Source organism: Cottoperca gobio, chromosome 9, assembly GCF_900634415.1.
Source record: "Cottoperca gobio chromosome 9, fCotGob3.1, whole genome shotgun sequence".
Taxonomy (NCBI): Eukaryota; Metazoa; Chordata; class Actinopteri; order Perciformes; family Bovichtidae; genus Cottoperca; species Cottoperca gobio.
Window position 1 is genome coordinate 6,402,753 of NC_041363.1, and position 21,476 is coordinate 6,424,228.

At 44.0% G+C, this 21,476-nt stretch overlaps 1 protein-coding gene across 2 annotated transcripts in view; it reads left to right on the forward strand.

Annotated features, from left to right (window-relative positions):
- Positions 1-21,476, forward strand: part of LOC115013387 (tetratricopeptide repeat protein 28-like) — a 213,335-nt gene that overhangs the window by 144,150 nt on the left and 47,709 nt on the right. For both annotated transcript variants that reach the window (XM_029439656.1, XM_029439657.1), the window contains exons 3-5: positions 2,399-2,546; positions 7,386-7,658; positions 9,202-9,332. In XM_029439656.1, the coding sequence (XP_029295516.1) occupies positions 2,399-2,546; positions 7,386-7,658; positions 9,202-9,332 (552 nt within the window). The remainder of the gene's footprint in view (positions 1-2,398; positions 2,547-7,385; positions 7,659-9,201; positions 9,333-21,476) is intronic.

Sequence of the window (21,476 nt, forward strand, 5' to 3'; positions counted from 1 at the left end):
CCTCTCTATCTCTCTGTGTCTGGCTAAGAGCTAAGAGAGTCTGTGCTAATCACTGTAGCAGCAGCTCTAAGCAGATGCTGCTGTGTTTTTAGAAAAAAAATCCTGTTAAGCGTGAATTAAGAAAATGTTGTGTAGGGGTAAAATCTTACTCTCCCCTTTTCCCATAATGCCTTCTGCATGGCCAACCTTTTTGGTGTCACATCTGCATATGTGCATATTTGGTGCTCCCCTATGCTCGTATTCAGCTACTGTAATGTAAATTCAAGTGAGCACCCTGTTCTATGAGCCTCACTGTTTGAATTGACTTGTTGGATTATGTGTGTATGGCTTTGTGACACTACATGATGTGTTTTGAAGGCAGTGGGAGATTAATGGAAGAAGAAAAAAACTCCTATAAGGCTATACGAGACATTGAATTCTCTCATTTCTTTTGTCGTGGCTCTTTCGTTTATGCATTTATTCTTGTGCTGGTGTTTGCAGTATTTTAATTCACTCTCCGCACACTCTTGTCTTTTAGCCTTATGTAGGACAGCATAGGGTAAAATAAAAGGATTAAAGAAGATGAAATTTTTTTTTGGAAGCGAGCCTCATTTTATTCATCTTTCCCTGGTCGTCTCAGTCGGGGCACGCCGCTTAAAGAGAATAGAAGAAAGATCTTTTGGCGAGCAGTCATATTGTAGGCTAAATCTAATCAAAGGGAGAAGTGCTTTTAAATGTCTTTTGTTCCCTCGGGCGAAACGTTTGTGGGCCTCCCCACTCTCGCCAATGCGTCCTGCCCAAACGCCACCGCCACTAGATGCAATTAATATTGAGCGGATACCCTAGCCTGCACTCCCCTCATATAATAACAGTGTTAGAACAAAGGTTAATGCTTCGACTCTAATCTCTGTCCTCGTTATTTTCAATGGAGTTGTGATGCAAGGCAAGGGAGGAAGAAATTTTGGGGGGGGGGGGCAGCAGGTCTGGAGAGATATTGGTAGTCAGTGGGGGGCTTAGACGGAAGCAAAATTAATTACTGGTCTCTATAAATTCGATGTCATGTCTCATTTTCTTTAATCCTTCCCGCCTTTTCCCCGCTGCCTAGCGGTGCTAACAGAGAAGCTTGGGAAGACTAATGAAAAGGCCTCTTAGATGCTAATGGAAAATTAGCCCTGGTGTCACTTTTGGAAGTGGAGTGACGGGCTCAGTGACCAGACGGCAGCCTGGTCACGCACACAAAAACACCACAAAAGGAAAAGTTTGGACTCTTAACATGACACATAGTTTACATTTTAGACATATTCTGTTGTTTCTTTGCCTCACGCAATGTTTGTCCTTCATTTTTCCCCACACTTTGATGCTGCAATCTGTGTTTGTGTGTGTTTCTGACACACAAACCCAGATACGACTATTCTGAGACAGTTTTCCTTGGGGGGGGGATTTAGTGGTTTGGATCGTGAATAATGAGACGGATCTCGTTCCGTCTCTCTTTGCTGCTGTTGTTCGACTGGAGTCAGGTTTAACAACTCCACTAAGATTATTTTCTGATCAGGCTTCAGACACAAACATACTGAGTCACAAACTTGCTTGGATAAAACATCTATTTTCTCTGGTGAGTCCAAACAGACATTGTGAAGAGGGGGGGGGGGGACACACACACTTATTGATGGGGTTTTGGATCCCAGTTACAGCGTCTGTTTTAGTTTTCAATCTGAAGAATGTTCCAAAATAATTTAGTCTCTCACAGAAAGATGCCGTATGTCAGCAGTTTATATCTAAGTGGCGCTGAATTATTATGCTAGCAACAATGTGACTTTCCCAGCTCTGTGAATAACTGACTGGATAACAAATGCAGTTAATTTCTGTCTGCTTGAAGAGCTTTTCATGTATCCAAAACATGACACATCTGATGTGAAAATATGGCAAAAACTTTGGCCAGTTGTGTTCTTATTTTACGACTGCGCCTCGACAAAGGGAATGCGCAATCTGAAGAAGAATTTATGGGTGTTCTTTTATTGAGCTACAATAAGAGTAGAGAGTAGCTCTCTCTCATTCTCCTTTTTCTTTTTCTTTACTTTTTTTTGCAACGCAGCTCAAGAGAAATCCCAGTTCTCTACTTCTGTGCACTTCACTCACCACAGCAAACGGAAGAAAAAACCCATAGTTGCTCCTCAGAAGGCACCGAGTGTAACCTGTGCATTTATGTAAAACTTATAATCCAATTAACAAGTACAAAAAAACCACCGTGATCACTCTATTATGGGAATACAAAGGAGAGAGGTGCCATGTTCAGAAAACTGCTCGTGTGGAAAAAATGCAAATGGCGTGAAATGAGTGTGTCTGGTAATGTGTTTGTGTAAAGCCCCATGCTGTGGCACTAGACTGAAGCTTGATGACTCTTACCTTTCTCCCTCTACAGGCATACTTCCGACAGGGTGTTGCCCTTCAGTACCTTGGTCGCCATGCAGACGCACTGGCTGCCTTCGCCTCCGGGCTGGCCCAGGACCCCAAGAGCCTACAGCTACTGGTGGGCATGATCGAAGCCGCCATGAAGTCGCCGTTACGAGGTGAGACATGTAGTATTTCACGTGTGTGTGTGTGTGTGTGTCGACGGCATGTTCATGTGTCTGGGTGTTACTGTCTTCACCATCTCCACATGTTTTGTCCCACAACTGCTGTCTCTGAAATAACCCTCAGTGTGTCAGTCAACAGGCCCGTTGCGGTGACTACCCGTCACTTTTTTTTTTACCCTTTCGGCCGTCGGGCCGTCTCTCTATCTGTCTGTCTTTCTGTCTTTGTGACTGACTGTTGGTGTCAAGTACTTACCTCCGGAATCTGAGGCCTGACGCCCACAGCTTCAGCATATCTTATTGTCAGACGTGCTGATCACACACACAGATAGCCCGTTATCTTAATGAGCATCCAACACTAATGCTATTGTCTGCGTCTGCCCCTGTGTAAGCCTTTTTCCTAAAGCTGAGTGGATTTATAAGTAGTGCATTCAAGCCGAGATTGTTACTAAAATGTGTTCTTTCAGTTATGCATTTTTATCTGTTGTATCGGCCAACTGCAGTGACCTGATTGTCCAAGAGTAATCAATGTGGGCCAGCCTAATGAGCCTCAAAAACAAACCTGGCAACATTTTTTCGTCAGATGACCACTGCGGAGGATTTGATATTCTTCAGATCTTGATGGCATCGGCTGCCAACATGAACCGAGTCATCCTGCGGTCTTGCTTTGTCATCGTCTCTTTTCCAAAGTGTGTTGAAACTGTGCCTGTGAATAAGTGTGGCCTTCTTTTATAATCCAAGATTTACTGAACTATACAATGAGATCAGCAGCTCTAAAGGGATTTGTTTAGTGAGGAATCCGTTTTTCTTTGATTGAATACAGTGCTGCTCTGAATATTCGTGTGCGAATGCAGAAGAAAACCAAAATATTGAAAAGAGAATACAGAATGGAGAGCCCATCTGAGCAGCATTGAGTGTATAAGCCTGTCACTGGAGCCATAACAAGAAAAGGCTTTGGGTGCAAGCCCAGACCTGAGCATCACGGACCAGAATGGGTTCTCTCTGTAGGCGAAGACCAACATTTAGCCTGAGCCATTTAATCTCTTAATTGTTTACCCTATTTCCCACGGTGCCAGGCAACCAGCAGAGGACCTAATCCTAGGTGTGTTGAGGAGAGGTAGCTAGGTCAAAGGATTAAGAGCAATGATCCTCTCAGAGGGGCTTCTGGCACAGGGGGACGATAATCAATGTTACGCCAGCAAACAGGGAGGATAAACAGTGTTACTCAGCCAAGGTCCCCTGATGAGTAAAAGGTAGGACAGCGTTGCTTTCTTTCCTTCAAGCAGGAGGAGCTCCACGTTGCCGCCAGCCGTGTTTCACGACCACATTCATTAGAACTCTTCCCAGAATGCAGCTCGATTAGATCATGCACCAGATGAATCGCTTTAAGAACATTTTAAACACCTTGAGGCACAAGAATGGCTATAAGCTCATATACATGAAGTCATTGTACTCCGATGGTTTCCCACCTTCTTGTTTTGGGTTGTAACAACGTTGCAATTACACAAAAAAAAAGTGTAATCCATTTGTAATTACACTTTAATCTCTTATAGCTGTTCTGCAAACACAACATTATTCCCTTCTGTGTATAAACTCAATGTTGCCATGTTGCCATGAAAGAGCTGATTGTATCTCGCTGTGATTGCAGCGTTCACTTATCTTAGTCATTTATCTTACCACAAACACCTCCACACACTGATGTGTACAGTCCTCCCAAAAGCACCTTTATGTTTATTTTCTGCAGCACAGCAAAGGGATCCATCTGAAGACATATCAGATGAGCAAATAAATAAATCAGGAGAGAGGAAGATAAATAATGAACCTCAGAGACCGATATGAAGGCATATGTCTTCAAGGGCACAGTGTGAAATTAATTCATCAAAGCTTGCTTTGTTTCCGCAGTAAAGTTAATATTATAATTCCCCAATTCTTGGTGTGTCATATACAATTCAACCATCTCTCCGTGACACACACACACACACACACACACACACACACACACACACACACACTCCCACTCCTCCTTGCATACATGAAGGTTTCTTCTCACACACACACACACACTCCCACTCCTCCTTGCATACATGAAGGTTTCTTCTCATTATTTCAGAGTCAAGCAGCTGTTGTGCTCTCATGCGATTCATACTGTATTTCCCACAACAAAGGGCTCTCACACAGGTGGAAACTGGTGCAATCTCTCCTTACTGTATGTGTCTCCCCCAGTCTGCCACTTCCGATCATCCCTGCGGCAACATTTCCCCTCAGTATCTATCAGCGTTGTACATCTGTATCGTTGAACAAGCTGTGGGAAACCAGCCTCTTAAAGTTTTATATAGTGGAAGCTTTGTATGATGTATGAACTCGCATGGGTAATATATTTATTCTCCAGTTCTGTCTCTCACTCGGCCGCTTGGGGCCAGAGAGAGTGCAAAGGGTCCATTAGCCGCTAATTATCGGATTGTTTTCCACATATGCCAACTAAAAAAGGGGTTTTCCACTTGAAGATCCCTCCAGATAAACCATAGAGGAGATGGTTTCACAGTGTGGCAGTTATTGATCCAGGCTGGATCCTTTCGCCATTTAAAACATTGTCCTTAAACTGGAGTATTTGGAGCCTGTGTTCATTAGCATCTGTCCTACAGAGTAGCCTTTGAGCTAAGTGCTTTTGATTCTTAAACGCCACGAGCACCAGAGTGGCTGCTGTGTAACTTACCCTGACATCTGACCTCCCTGGAGACGACAAGAACATAAAGAATTGTTCTACAGATCAATACAGGGATAATGATTATTAGATTCTACATTCTTTTTATTGTCAACAAATAAAATAAAAAAGACCAAACCCTACAATGAATTGATTCTAGTGTGTAGCCAACATCTGACATGAGCCTTAAAGCTCCAATACTATTAATAACATCAAACATCAATGGGCCACATTGTTGCACTGGGACATGTTCCTTGATTTCAATCAAAACAAGTGTTTTAGTTTATTTTGAGATGATTCCACGTACACCGCCCTACTGCCGTAAATACTCATCAAATCCACAGCAGAAAGCAGTTTGAGTAACATTTGCTAAATACTACAAAGCCCAAGTGTACTATTTTTATAATGAAAGTATATATTTGTGACCCGTGTGCATCTTCAGTAGGAACCACCTCAAACAGAGGAGCGAGAGTGTATGACTTATGTGTTTATTCACATGAGATGTCAGGCTGAATAACTCTTTGGTACATTGCAGATATGTATTTCAGTCCATGAGCATGCTATCATTTCAGTAAGGTGTGGCCCTGGCTGCAAAAAGCACCCTTAAAAAGCCTCTCTCACGAGACAAAAGGGGAGAAAGGTGGGGGCGAAAACAATCTGTTATGACTTTCTGTTAGCTGTGTGCATATCAATGAGGTAGAAGTTGTAATTCATGCTTCAAATCTTGATACAAGGCTCAGTAAACATTTGACTTTGTGTGTGTGAGAGAGAGAGAGAGAGAGAAACGGCACACGCTGATGTTGTCATAACTACCTGTTTATAAATGCAGCATCCATGACACCTTTTTATAAAAGGATTCTCTCCATGTTTGATTTATGACTCAGCTCTCGGTGTCACTCTGAAGGCAATTACAAGCTATGAATGGATATTATATGCACGCACCGACTCCGTAAGCACGACATTCTGCCAAGTGCTGGAACAGAAGCAACGCTCTTGAAAGAGCATCATCGGTTATGCTTTTGAGTGCTTGTGTGGGGATGCGTCTCATATTGTGTGTGTGCGTGTTTGTGTGTGTCGAGGTGATTTAGCGTCTGTGTGTGTTTCCATGAACTATTGTGACTATTCACTTGTTGTGCCTAAATGTGTTTCTAAACAAATAAAAGATGCAGTTTAATGAAAGCTTGTGCCTGATGCTGAATTGAAGACTACACACGCAGCCACACATAGCCAGCTTGTTCAGGCACAGTATACACCGTGCAGCCTTCTGTAAAGAGCTTTGACCTAATTAATAGCAATCCTGCTCAAAATATTTGCAGATACAGGGCCATGAGAATTTAGCATCCCCCAGATACACTCCTATACAGTACATCAATGCAAATAAACACCGACACGCACACACAAATGCATCAATAGACACACACACACACATATTTTGGGTGTGCCTCCCTCGCCCCCTCTTTCTGTTGTTCGATGTTGGTGTCTGCCAGAGGGCTTTGTAATCTGGAGGGGCTGTGGATCCCAAATCCCGCGCGGCCCACCATTGATTTATGTCATTGTGTGCATTTTCAGCCTCTTCAAAGGTCACCTTGTGTGTCTCCTTTGCTCTGCATTCCTCTGCTGCTGCTACTGTTGAGCGTTAGCTGCATTAGTTTCCCCATCACTCTTTAAACTCTATCTCAAAACCCACTCAGCCCTCAGTATTCTTCTCAAACAACCATATCAACTGACACCAAGAGAAGGCAGAAATGTAATTTCGCTTTGTGGGTTAAAAAGACAGTTGCCCACAATGCTCGAAACTTCTGCAATTTTTATATAGTGCTTTTGGAAATTGCCAGAGAAGGAACAGAATAATATCTCATATGTTGATTTATTGTCAAATTGTCAGTGAAAGCTGTCACTCAGCCAAACTACAGGCTACACTTATCCAGGCAGACAAAACACAAGCGCTACTCGAGAAAAGTAGAGTCTGAAATCAGATAGCAGTCACGTTTGTCAAGGTCGGTAAACACGTAACACGGTTACTGCAATCAACGTCAGATATTGTTGTCAGTCACCACGTCAGCACAAGGTTATGTTTTGACTTATTTTGGAGCCTGTTTCTCATCTCTTGTCTTACTCATGTCCTTCCTGCACAGAGTCTCTCGAGCCCACCTATCAGCAGCTGCAAAAGATGAAGCTGGACAAAAGTCCCTTTGTGGTGGTGTCTGTGATTGGCCAGGAGCTGCTGACAGCAAGCCACCACACAGCCTCTGTTGTGGTGCTGGAAGCCGCTTTGAAGATCGGCACATGCAGCCTCAAGCTACGCGGCTCCGTCTTTTCGGCCCTCAGCAGCGCCCACTGGTCCCTGGGCAACACCGAGAAGAGCACTGGCTACATGCAGCAGGACTTGGAGGTGGCCAAGACCTTAGGTAAGAGTCCTGAACTGGGAAATAAGGAATAAAAAGGTAGATTAGGGCTTCAAAGATTATTTTTTCCAATTAGTCTTTCATTTCTGAAAGTGAAACACTCATTTCTGCAGAAAACACTGTCCCAGAGCCAGAGGTGACATCTTGAAGTTGCTTGTTTTGTTTGACCAACACTCCATAAATCTAAATATGTACGATGATATAAAGCAGACAAAAAAGTAAAAAATCCTCACTAGCCAATGCTTGGCATATTACCCTGATAAAGTTCTTAAAAGACCAATAGATTATCAACATTTTTAGCCAGTAATCAATATACATATGCATATATTTTTGGCTCTAGTGAGAGCAGCAATGTCTGTCTGTCTGTCAGTCGGTCCAGACAGAACTATGTGAACAACTATTGTATTACAGTCATTGCTGTTCACGAGAGGATGAATCCTGTCTTTGATGATCCCTTAATACTTGATTCATCAGATCAATGTGATCAAATGAGATCTAAATTGTCCAATTCTTTACTTTATATATACCTAAAACTAATGACATTACCATCAGCCTGAGCTGTACTTTGTGTTTAGAGCTAATGTTAGCATGCTAATATTTTCCCATGCTAATGTTAGCATGCTAACAATAGCTAATTAGACGAAACTAAACTTAAACTTAAATGTTTTTCAGCATTGTAAGCATTATACCTGCTAAATATCACTGTGTTAGCATTATTGTGAGCGTATTAGAATGCTAACATTAGCATTTAGTTCAAAGCACCACTGTGCTTAAGTATAACAAATGGCTAGCATGGCTCTTGTTCTTGTACATCTTGATGAAAGCAGAATACCAGTTAGTGTAGCCTTGCAGCGAAGAGATAAGAAAAAAACTAAATGTGTTCACCTTTTCTCCCTTTGTATTTTTCCCCATTTGAGCAACTTGCACCAACGTTTGAGCTAATTAAAATCTGCCAGAAAATTGGCAGGAGTTGCTTCATTTCTTTGCGGCATGTTACTAAATATAAGTATGGATATGCTGTGTGAGTGTTCATATAGGAGGAGGAGAGAAGGTTTGAAAGGAAGACGGTTAAGGAAAGAAAAAAGGTAATTTAGTAGAAGAAAAATAAAAAGAGAGAGTAGCACAGACTGGCTCCACTCTTCTCACCCCCACACAGTTTGACACATGACTGGGCAGAGCAGATGTAGATAAGGAGCCGTGGTTCTCAGGTGGAGTACAGAGACTTGCGCTTTACTTTGGCCCTGTCTGTGGGGCCTCTCTGTCAGGCAGAAATAATAAGGCTTTCCCCTCTCACCCTCTGGAGCATTGAGATCAACACTACCAGCTGTCAGGGAAGCCGCTCTACTGTGGAGAACTTTTAACGACCACTTTCCCTTTTAAGGGTGCAGTGGCATGGATGCGGTTCATCACATCGCTGTCCAACAGTGGCAGTGGGATGATATGAAATAAACACCAGTTGCTTTGTAATCAGTTAGGCTGTACTGTAAATATGATTTGTCGGCTCTTTGGTTTCTCTTCATCATCTCTTTTGGTTTCTCCTCTTCAGGTGACCAAACAGGGGAATGCCGCGCTCATGGGAATCTGGGTTCGGCATTCTTCTCGAAGGGAAACTACCGCGAAGCGTTGACCAACCATCGCAACCAGCTGGTTCTGGCCATGAAGCTGAAGGACAGAGAGGTAAAAAGCACACACTTGAAGGCAGTCTTTAAATAGATGGAGCAGGCACGCTATCATTGCAAAGGACAATGAATTGAGGTTGAAAAGTTATTTTTTTTCTGAGTCTCTTATCATGTTGTAGGTGTGGGATTGTGCTGTGCCCGGCATTCCTCTGTCCTGGCTGTTTAGAGGGTATCTCAAGGAGGAGTCTGAAGGACACATAGATGCTGCTGTTCTTTGTCTATTTAAAAACATGGGTGTCAAGTTGGTGGGGAGAACAGATGAAGGTGATGGGGGAGGAGAGAGAGAGAGAGAGTGAGGCAGTTGAAGGAACGGCCAACAGCATAGCCTTAGCAGCTGGTCCACCTTATTATCAATGCAAACCATTTATGCAGATATTATGCAGATGTTTATCTGGTCCATGTAGCAGTAAGTCTGGGGCTTTGTAACATACGCCTGTTTTGGAATGTAATTTACACAGATTAATTTGTTTGAATATGGGGCAGAGAGAGAAGAGAAGAGTGGGAGGGGAAGAAGAAAATGAAGGAGACGGAGGGAAATTAGTTAGACGGACTGATCCACTTTTCTTTTCTGTTTGGTGCCCTCTCTCTCTCTCTCTCTCTCTCTCTCTCTCTCTCTCTCTCTCTCTCTCTCTCTCTCTCTCTCTCTCGCTCTCTCTCTCTCTCTCTCTCTCTGTGGTCATTGTTGGTGGGGGAGACAGGTGCTTGTTCCAACACAATTCCCGTCAAACCAGGAGAAGAATGGCGTCCGTTTCCCTTTCGTTCCTTATCCTTCCCACCAGGCCGGCAGGCCTGCTTGTTTGTGTTCCCTGATATCAGGAGACATTTGAACAGCCAAGTCAAACGCAGCACAATGCTACTAACAGTTGAAGAATGAGGCCAGAGGTCCCTGTGACATCTCTCCCTCCCACAGTTTGAGGATATGTGCAGAGCAGACGTATGATTATGAGTTTACAGACACCAGTGCCAAAAACCTCTGTCTTGTAATGAGGTTAGAGAGAGAGATGGGTTAGAGACATCGAAGACGCATTCAAGGTCCTCACTGTCTGCTGTGAGGGTTTGACTGCTCTGTAAATGGTTGGCTTAATGTCTGATTAAATGTTTTAACTTGTTATTGTATGCGTGCGAGAGTGTCCACTACTATATCCAATGTGCAGACTAGTATGAGTCTGCTCCTAATGATGTTTAAAGACCTAGCAGTACGCTATCAGTATATCAGTATCAAGCTGCTGTAATCCATAGTGGCCCACACTTTCAGCCACTGAGGCCCAGGCTGCTCACATGTTGCTTCTTGAAGGAAAACAATACCCAGACTGCACCCCCATGCTTACACACAAAAGGCAAATGGACCTCTCATAAGTGCCAGAGTGTCCTGAGGCCCAGCGGAGGTCATTGAACACCTTTTAATAGTTGCATTATACAGTATAGAAAATGTCCTGATTGGCCCTGCACGGCCCCCCCCTACAGCTCCCCCCCCTCGTGTTCCTCTGAAGGCCCCCTAATCAGAGTCATATGTGTGTCACACCACCTGGTCTCCCTCAAAACACACTGGAGCCTGGCGGAAAGCTCATTACGGCCAGCCTGATGTTTTTGTTTCTGATGTGGACGTTTTATCTGGCCTTTCTGAAGCTGAGGTCACTTCCTAGAGGCCGGGGACAGGATGTTGATTCTGACTGGATTTCCAGTTAGGGCCTTCAGTCTGATATTGTGAAGGAAGAGACTGAAGAAGTGGCATCAATTCCCATGCTAAGTGATGAAGAAATATGTGCCACATGTGAATTACAACAGGTTTAATGATTGCAGTTACTGAGAATTTCCCGGAGACTTTAATGAAATCATATATGTTTGATGTGATAAAAGGACCTGGTCGACCATGTGGCTTTGATACGACGTGGGATGTGGCTTTTGATTCTGTTCAGCTTCAGGTTTTGATCATGTGGGTAAAAAAGCTTGGAAGATGATAACAGACACATTTAAATGAACTCAATGAACTTGATACAGTGTGTGTGTGTGTGTGTGTGTGTGTGTGTGTGTGTGTGTGTGTGTGTGTGTGTGTGTGTGTGTGTCAGTTCTAGTTTTTTTTTATGTCTGCTGATAGATTGCCACCTTTAAAGGAAAATCTAGTTCATTGAAACGCTTGTTTTGTAGTTTGAGCCGTCATTCTTATCTGTTATAATGAGATTGTACTCATCTGGGTGTGTGTGTGTGTGTGTGTGTGTGTGTGTGTGTGTGTGTGTGTGTGTGTGTGTGTGTGTGTGTGTGTGTGTGTGTGTGTGTGTGTGTGGTGGCATACTGGAAGAAAAAAATAAACCTGATTTGTAAAATTGCAATTACACGGTCACAGTCAGTTGTAAACATCCAATATTACCAACATTTCTGCGGCACTCACTTTCATTTTTACCTTCAAATAAAAGACATAATATAATGTGATTAAGATGTTGTTTACAACCTGTACGATCCTTTGACTGCCTGCGTTTGTTGCCACATTGTGTTATCATAACTGATAGAAAGTATTGCAAAAACTGGAATTAATTTAAGGAATGTATCACCTAATCCCTTAAAGGTGGCACTATGATGTACGGTTTGTCATTAGGCAACATTTACTTTACTGTATGTGTATGTCTGGTAATACTTAGACTGATACCACCACTAATACTAAGTAGTAGTGTAACTCAAAGCTCTGGTTTACCACAACACGTCAGCTACTAGTCTCTCCTGCAAGGTGAACAGTGGCCTGTGTGTAATGAAGGAGCAGAGAGAAGACAAGAAACAGAGATCCCAGATGAGTGTTTTCTATAAATCAAGAGGCGGTACAGTACCTGGGTCATGTTCTATCGGGAAAGAAGCCATGCATGGGATCTCTTTTCATCTTCTAATAACCAGTGAATCTCTGTTGTGGTTCAAAAAAAAAGAAAAGAAAAGGCAATTCTGTTGGCCACTCTGTGACACTAATAAATCCCCCTGAATCTGAGCAGGATAATCATCTGTAAAGACGGAGAGCTGGAAAAAAAGAGAGAAAGAAAACAAAACAGAGAAGAAGGCCGAGCTGGGGAAAGGCTCAAAGAGTGAGTGCTCTGTCATCCGCGACTGGGACTGGAAGCTGCATGCGGTCCAAACCAGTGAGGTCATAGGCTAGCGTGAAGTTAGTGTTTTTCTTGAGCTTGCTGCCTTTTGGAAATATCCTTAGCAGATTTTCAGCTGTCATATATACTGCAGATAGAACATAAACACACTCCCTAGTCTTTTTTAGCTGTGTGTGCCTTTTCCAACTTTTGTTTTTGTCCCAGTTTCCACACCTGGCGTTGTCCAAGGCCTGCCAGTAACCATCTTTAACAAAGGCCTTCTCTGTCATTGTGAAGCAAAGCTGTTAAACTAGGTCGTTCCTCTCCAAACTCCCTCTCCCGTCCCCTTTCGTTTGTCTGTGACGTTTTCATCTTAAATAGTAGGTTTAACTAGAAGGAGGTAACCCCTAATTTTGGGGTGTGAGTATTTAGGAGAAACTGAGGCGGGCTGGCAGTGGTGCACTCTGTAATTATGTCTTGTGTGATGTTGAAAAGAGGCTCCGCTGCAGACTCCCCCAACCCCAAGTTGAAATGGAAATCACGATGAGGGAAAAGGAAAAAAGGATACAAACAATGTTTTTTTCCATAGGCTCCGCAGTTCTTCTCTGTCTCCTACCGCCGTTCTCTTGTTTGACTCCGGCTTTGTTTATCTATGCTCTCTCTCTCTCTCTCCCTCTCGCTCCATCTGCCCAAAGGAATTTACTCAAACTTTGCCCCTCACTCTGAAAGTGACACAGACTATTTCATCATGGGTGTTTATCTTGCTGCTAGTTTGGGGCTGTATGGATTCTGCTGGACCCTAGCTGGTATAATGAGACACAGGGCTGAGAGATGAGCCTCTAAATAAGGGGTGAGGAAGAGGGCTGAGTGTGGGTGTTCCTCTTGTCAGGGTCAGGGTTTGTCAGTGTTTGTCAGCACTCTCGCAGAGGGAGGGGATCATTAAGGAGTCATTAGTGTATGGACGTGTGACTCCACCGTCTTTCTTGGGGCCCACGCTAATAGAAGATTGCAGAGGGGGGAACTTGGCACCCCTGTCTCCTTTCTTTAACCTCCACTGCTTTGCTGATTAAGAAGGAGGATTTGGGGATGATTAGAGGGGCTAATTTAGCTGAAATATTAGGTGGGGGCAGGAGGACAACAGTGTCTGACTAAATAAAAGGCAACACTTCTCTTGCTAACTGTGCACACTTCACAGGGTAAGACGGTCACAGTGCACTCAGCTGGTAATATTACTTTTCTAGTAAAAGCACTATGAGACATATACAGTAATACCTGCTTCCTCACCTCCTGGTGTGCCACTGAGGCACAGAGCTGTCCGTGGTGCAGCGGCTCTAACAGCATGTCCAGCCCGCTGTGCCTTAATGACACACAGGCTCTCCTCGGCCCAGTGGTTCAGAACTGCTCTACAGCAGCTCGCTTAGCCATGAATCATGAGAGATGGACGGCCGGCACCAGCCAATGGGCCTTGACCAGAACTGGTGTGTGTGTGTGTGTTGTGTGTGTGTGTGTGTGTGTGTGTGTGTGTGTGTGTGTGTGTGTGTGTGTGTGTGTGTGTGTGTGCGCCCATATTCCAATGTCATGTGAATGTGTCATGTCGTGTTCATGTTTGTCCCAGGACATTTCAGTGTGTTTGCGAAGAAATATTAAGCGCATTTCTCCGAAGAATGTAGGATAGTAAAATTTGAGATGGTTTTGCACCTTAAAGGTTTGCTTGAACTGCCCTTGAGATGTATTGCTCTTGATTTAATTGTAGAAGCACATGTGCATCAGTTTAAACACATATAGATTTGCTTATATGTGTGCATGTGAGTGAGAGAAGGCATATGTGAACGTGTGTGAATGTCTAACTTGACGCCTGTGGCTATGATTTGTGCTTGTACAGGTTGCAGTGTAATGGTGTATGCACTGACTTACATTGTCCCGCAGCATACCGTGCGATGACCCAGAACATGGAGCCCTGTGTGTGCGCGCACAGCAAAAGCAACGTTCATAAACACGTATTTCCTCTGTGTGTGTTTGCACACGTATGCAAACGTGCGTGTGTGCATTTGCTGCATTCGAGGTGACGCAGCTTTGTGTCTCCCCCAGTGGAGCATTTGGAAGGCTGTCAGAGAGATGAATGACTGCCGTTATATCGACTACTGCTCTCCGCCTCTCTGCTACCTCCTCCCTCTCTCCTTCCTCAGTGCTCCATTTCTCCTTCCCTCCGCCCTTCCACATCACCTCTGCTTCCTTTCTTTACTTCTCTTCCATCTCATCGCTTCCCAACACCTCCTTTTCCCCTCTCTTAATTACATTTTTTCTCCTCTCTGTCCCCGTTTGTCTTATCATTTCTCCATTTTACAGAATCTCAGACCATGTCACCATATTGTGGGAGAGTGGCCTTTAGAAAGAGCAGAGACAATCCACTGTTAAAGGATTCTTTGCCACCGCGGGCTTGGATTTTTTAAAATTGGCTCCACAAAGCTGAATGCGGCATGGACTCCTACATTTACTGATCAAAGCGTCAATACACAAGCATCTCAAGTCCCGCTGCTAATGCTACTTTAACAAGACCTTAACCCAAACACTGTAGTGCCTTGTGTAGATTGAACTACTCACAGTTGGGAAGTTGAGTCATTTGTCTTGAATATTACACCTTGTCCGTGTGTTTCTCCCATGCTGCTCCAATCAAGGGCAATACAGAGGGACAAATTAGGTAACAAATAAACAGTGACATGGTCACAGGAGACTCCTTCGGCTTCTGATACGCTGCTGTGGTGCACTATATGATTATAGATGACAACCCACAGACAAGTAGATAGTGCTCATCAGAGGGAGGAAGGAGTCCAACAGGCTCCTTGGGGTTTCCACTGCACCACCGAGTACGCCGTGGAGATTTTAATCATTAGGAAAAATCAAAAGTTCGATCATTAATCTTGTCAGAGGGGTTTGATGTCAAGCGGCGAGAGGGATGAAGACGGAATATGCCAACTCATCTTTCCTAGATAATGGCTGACGATAAGGGACGGAGCCCGATTAAAGGCATCAGCCAGCGGAACGTTAGTTCACGTGGCTTTGATTGAAATGAATTGCGTGTCAGTTTAGCCAACTGAAACACTCCCACCTCCACGTCTTCCCAGGCTTTTCAGTGGTTCCATAATGGTTCTCACTTTCAGGAGTGTGCAAGTAGCCTTAGGAGGCTGGCTAATGTGTTGCCTTTCAACCTGAGTGATTAGTTCCTTATCTGATCTCATCAGCCTAATCCTTATTACAGAGTTGGTGAGTAGTTTTCATGTAAATTCTGATCCCTGCCTTCACGACAATCTAGGTGTTATTCACCGGTGACCAAAAATGCGTCAGATTTCAGACTGGGGGCAGACCTCCCGGCTAAAACTGGCACTCCCTCCTCCTCCTCCTCCCCTTCAGCCTCGGTCCAACCCAGCCCTCATCCATGCTGGCCAGAGAGCCATTTAAAGCTCTGGAACTGCATCCCCTTCTCCAGCCCGATCGATAGTGGGGCTGTCAGCAAGACGAATGGAGGCTTTAGGAAGTCCATTTTAATGAAGGAGAAGGAGCGAGGGAAAGAGAGGTACTTGGAAAGAAAAGGGGTGGGGGGGGGGGGATTGGAAGAACATAGGGAGAGCCACCAAAGGTAGTTGTGAAGGACAGGAAGGAAAAGGGAGAGAGAGGCAGAAAAGGAATGTGTTTGTGTTTATTGAACGTGTGTGTAGAATTATGTGTGTACTGTGTAATACGGTCTCCAGTGACAAGGGGAGGGGAGGGGTGGACTGGGTTGATTTAGCTACAGTAAGACCTATTTCTAGCCCTGCAGTGTGAAATGGCTCCTTAGCTACAGTAACTTGTAAAGCACACCCCAACACAGAAACCTATATTAGTGGACTGAGGGGATTTCATCTGGCCTGCACATCAAGTCCACTGGCTCATGAATCATGTCAACAGCTCTGTGGTAAAAAGATATAGTTGTGACAAGAGAGAGCTGACACACAAAAGATGTGTGTACATTTGCATTTAGAAGCAGAAGCTGTTCAGATTCCGTTGATGTTGTAGTTTTGTTTGTTTACAGCCTGTTTAATAGGTATTCTCAGCTGATGCTCTTTACCTTACGTCAATATGCAGAAAAGGCTGCATGCTAATTGGTGATTAGGAGCTGAGGTCAGAGGTCAGGCACAGCCAGCGGTGTAGAGCAACAATCTCCTCTAGGCAATGGCCCAGCTCTGTTTTCACTCATTGGAGCAATTACTGGCCCTGATTAGTCAGTGCGACTATTGAAATGATTGTCGATTTATGCATACGACCAAATACCTTCTCTAGCCAGCCAGAGCTCTTCACGCCAAGAGTGCTCAGTGCCCTGATAAAACCAACGGCATCCAAACAGAACAAAGACAATACTGGTCCAGGGACCTGAATACAAAAACAAAACACTGAATAAAGATGAGCGTTCTTCAGTTAATCGTCTTACTACTTTCTTTCCTTCTGTTTTAAGGAGCCATCTTGGTATTGTGAGGTAGTGACCATTGTTTTAGTTTTCTCAGATTATGCCAATCAGTGGCTTCTTGGGTTAATATAATTAACCCAAAGTAAGCAATAAATGGCCCCGCTCATACCTTGCATTAACGTGCGTCTTGGCTGATCCAATCCCGAGTGGAGAGCTCTAAGTACAGGTGTGACAGCACTCGATACACATTGAGGAAGCATTGAGATCCGACCACATTCAGAGGTTCATTTAGTAAATGTGTTGGGCCCCATTGAAGGACCGCCTACCCAACTGACGTCCTTTGCGGTAGCGAAATTGTGTACTAATTCGTACGGGAACGACGTCATTATAAAGTTCAACAACGGAATTTTAAAAGCCCTTAGAGATGTAGTATTACGAGTGCGACAAAACATCTTGGACGATTTGGTTAGTCTGGAACACGCAACGGGATAGACCCAGTCTGTATTGTTGTTTTGATTTCTTCTTCTTTTAAATTCCGACAGACTAGGCACAGGAAGTGCATTGCTGCCTCCCGCCAATTGAAAACAGCGACACGTTTAGTCTTTGCAAATGGAAATGATGTACGTGTTTGTATGCATACAGAGCAGGGAAGTGAGAGCCAATCACGAGTCCTCACCTCGAGACACAATGTGGAGCCTCATTCTAATATCAGGTGTGAACGGATGTATCTGCCCACTTATCCGATCGCCCAAGACGCATGTTAATGAATGTTTGAACATGGCCGTTTAATCAATCAAATCCACAATGGGTGCTCTTGGCCCTGTATCCATATTCCTGTTGTTAATACATGACATATTTACACAAAAGATACTCAAAGAAAGAAGCTACTGTATGTTCATTATCATGACGCGGTGCTATATATTGTGTTCTTCCTTCTTCTCGTGTCTCTGAAACAGGACGCACAATGCCTTTCTTACTTTCTCAGATCTTTTTAAGAGTAAAATCAAAGATAGGAGCCAGATTAGTCCTCACTACTCGCCCATCTGTAAAATAGAGATGAGCTTGTCCTTAGAGATAAGGTGAAATTCAGCTGGTGTTCTGGACTTAGTTTTAACCCGTGTGTGTGTGTGTGTGTTGGGGGAATGGTTTCTGTATTACGAGGGAACAAGGGGTCTTCCAGGGAGAGAGAGGTCAACGCAGTTACAAGCGTTTGATGTTTGCATTATATATAGCTGCGGCACACACTGGGATGTAGGAGACAGCATTTTTGCAGAGTGAGGAAATGGTCTTCTGCAAGACTCCCTGACATCACGCCAAAGACTGGGATTATAGCTGCTCAGTTTGGCTCGGCTCAAGCCTCCTAACAACGCCTATACACTAAGACACTCTCTTTCTCACTCCGTCTCTCTCCACCCTCATCTTTAGCTTTTGTCCCAAGTTACAGCAGCGTCAGCATTCTTGTCCCTGTGGCACAGTATCCAGACCTTCCCCACTCTCTCTTGGACGGGAGCCCTGTGTCTGTGTGAGGAGGTGGAATGTGTCTTTGTGGAAAGCGCTCAGAGAAAGCAATAAAATGGAGGAAAAATACGAGGCCCCAAGTGAGTGAAATGAAAGTACTCCATCTTAGGAGGGGATGGAAGCCTACGGGTTCTGCCTATACTTGACCTTGCAGCGCACACAGTATGGTCTCTAAATAACAGTCGAGACAGACCTTCGCCGGCTACACATCAACCTCAGAAAAAGCTCTTGAATGCTCTTTCTTAAATATATAAAGGGACCAAGTAGAATCAAGGTTGTAAAATATTCAGTCGAGGGCCCAGAGGTAAAGACTGCTCTGGTATATTATTGTAGCCAAACTCAATTTTGAGAAGTTAGTAGCTATTGCTGGTCCTGTCAGCTAATTTAATTGCAGCCATTGGCTTTGGCTTGTGGCAAGGTGTGGCCATCTCACACACACACACACACACACAACACATACACTTTTATGAGATTAGTGCCGTTTAGTGACAAGGGCGTAGTTTTTGGTTTCATAACAAATAGAAATCCTGCATAAATGACCGCATTATAATTGCACTAACCCAACTTAGAATCATATTTACTTTCCATAATTGAGACCTGATACTTCAACAAATAATGTAGCTTCATCTTTAATACAAAGTTTTACTATTTTATCTTTGATTGATGTTCAATTTTAGTGTCCTTTTTAGGAGAATATAAACTGTAATCAAAGGCATACCATAATTTAAACCCCCAAAACCTCCAGTAATAAGATATATTGCTCAGGAGAGAAAATCCAGGTTTTAAAAGTGTTCACATTACTCACTGCTTCTGAAGAGTATTGCTATGAGTACATGGTAATTGAAAGTGACAAGTGAAATCTGTGGTGGACATGTACTTCCAAATCTCAGTGGAAATTACGGCCTTGACTATAGAAGACGACAAAAAACTTAGTTTTATAATCTTCCTGCAAAATGGCCATAATTAGGTCATACAGTGTTTGGGTTTAGACTTACTTCTACACACTACTTGTGTGTATTACGTTTTGTGATTGTGGTGATGAAGCGGTTGCCGTTATGTGTGTGCGCTGTGTGTATAATGAGCTGGGCATCTGTGAATATGTGCATGGGCACGTTTTTGACTTCATCGCCATTCAGAGAGGCTTAGCGTGATTAGGGTAGCGTGATCCTCTGAAGAGTTAATGATGAGAGAAGCAGTAGCTCCACAGAGGCCAATCACACACCAGCCTCTGACAGCATGCGCAGGCTTATCTTGCTCTATGTATTGTTTGTGTCTGTACGTGTGTGTGTGTGTGTGTGTGTGTGTGTGCGGCTGTGTGTGCTCTGCATGGGTTTTAATGCGTGAGAACATATATATGATGGGATTTCAGCTATCATTCCTCACATGATAGTGTTTGTTATCATCTACTCCTGAACACCATTAGAATATGCATGATTCCTTTGTCTGGATGTTTGACATTTGGGGGTTTATGGACATACAGAGCAGAATTTATAATCATATAGCTTCATTATGCCAGTGTCAGACATAGATCCAGCTCTGGAGGGGCTCTTGGTACCTCCGGGTCTAGTTCGGGCTACACAGCACATTGAAGAAGGCCGATGGCGGTTTCCCCCTCCCTGCACTCCAGGGTACTGACTGACAGGCTTAATGACACTGTCGGGGTTACAGCACGTCTCCAACTCATTTTCCAATGTGATTGAAGTTCGCAGTGGGTAGCTTTTCATCAGCGTTGAGCAGACAAAAGGGACCTTTTCAGTGTTGTCTTTTCAGGCGTGTGCCGTTTGTGTGTTTGCAGTAGTGAAGAGATGCACGAGAGAAAAATCGCTTTATGGTTGTTTTCTGGGCTGTGTCAGAATCTCAAGTTGCAAGAGATGATGAGTTTTGTATGGGCTTGTCTCCAGTGTGTACTCCGCTTGTTTATTGCATACCATGTATACACACTAAGGTACTTGAAGGCAGACACTGACTAAATAGGATTCTATGTCAGGGTCAGTGTGTCATTAAACCAGGTTGCCTTTTTTGTAGAACTCAATTTACTTTACACTTAATATGAACAGAAGCTACATTCAAATAGAACATTGTTTGAGCCTTATTGGAAAGGTATGCAATGTACAAGAAGTGTTATGTAAAGAGTCTATTCTATTCTAGTCTCCAGTGTGTGCATTGCCTGTACTGCTCAGCTATGCTCCAGTTACAGTCCACCTTATGCCCGGGCCATTCACGGCTACAGATGTGGGATGAGTCATGTAATAGTTGTTGGTGTTGGCTCAGCTGTACTTCTAACCCCCTCCTCCTTCCCACCCTTACTTTCTCATTCCCACCCCTTTCTTTGCTCTCTTTCTCTTAGGTCTTCTAAACTAGGCCGCTCGCCTTTTGTTAAGCAGCAGTTAGGCATATGTTATGGCTGTGAAGCCTGCATACTCTCACCTAATGGCAGCACAAAGGTGGCCTGTGATTGCTCCATCACTGCGAAGAGGCCAATACAACACAGACAGAAATCCACTTAGTTTGAAGCCACACTGGTGTTTTTCCTATCATTCGTTCTCTTGACTGGTGGAAGTAGAGTTCGATTGGTGCTTATGTGTCTGCTTTGAGTCAGCTGACAGTCTTCAGCTCTGGCTCAGCATACAAAGTTTCCCCCTCCCGGAGTAACTTCTTTTAGCTTCAGCTTGTCATCAGTGGGGAGTGTTTAAAAGAGCCAAGTATTCCTTCTGCGCTGGCAAATCCCCCTTCTTACATCGCGTGACCTGAGCACAACATGCATTCCAGGAAAATCAGGTCCTCAAATTCCAATACAGTCCCTGCAGATTGTTTGGTAAACATATTCCCCTCGCTGCTCTTTGTCTCTCTCTAGCTCTGCCTACTGAACACCCCTTTTCCCTCCATGTATCTTTATCCATTAGTATGTGTTCCTCAGGAGGCTTTAGTAAGTGGGTACAGGGAGGGTGGTAGGAGCAGAAAGCAGCTCTAAGCAACATGTATCTCGGGTGGCTCGGCTGAGATGCCAACTTAATTTGTGGCTGAAGGGCTGTAACAAAAGCCAATCACCCTTCCACCCTGGCTTCTATTCTGCCAGAAGCGTGAGATACAATCAGGGCCCCTGCTAGCAACTATTTACCCTCCCTGT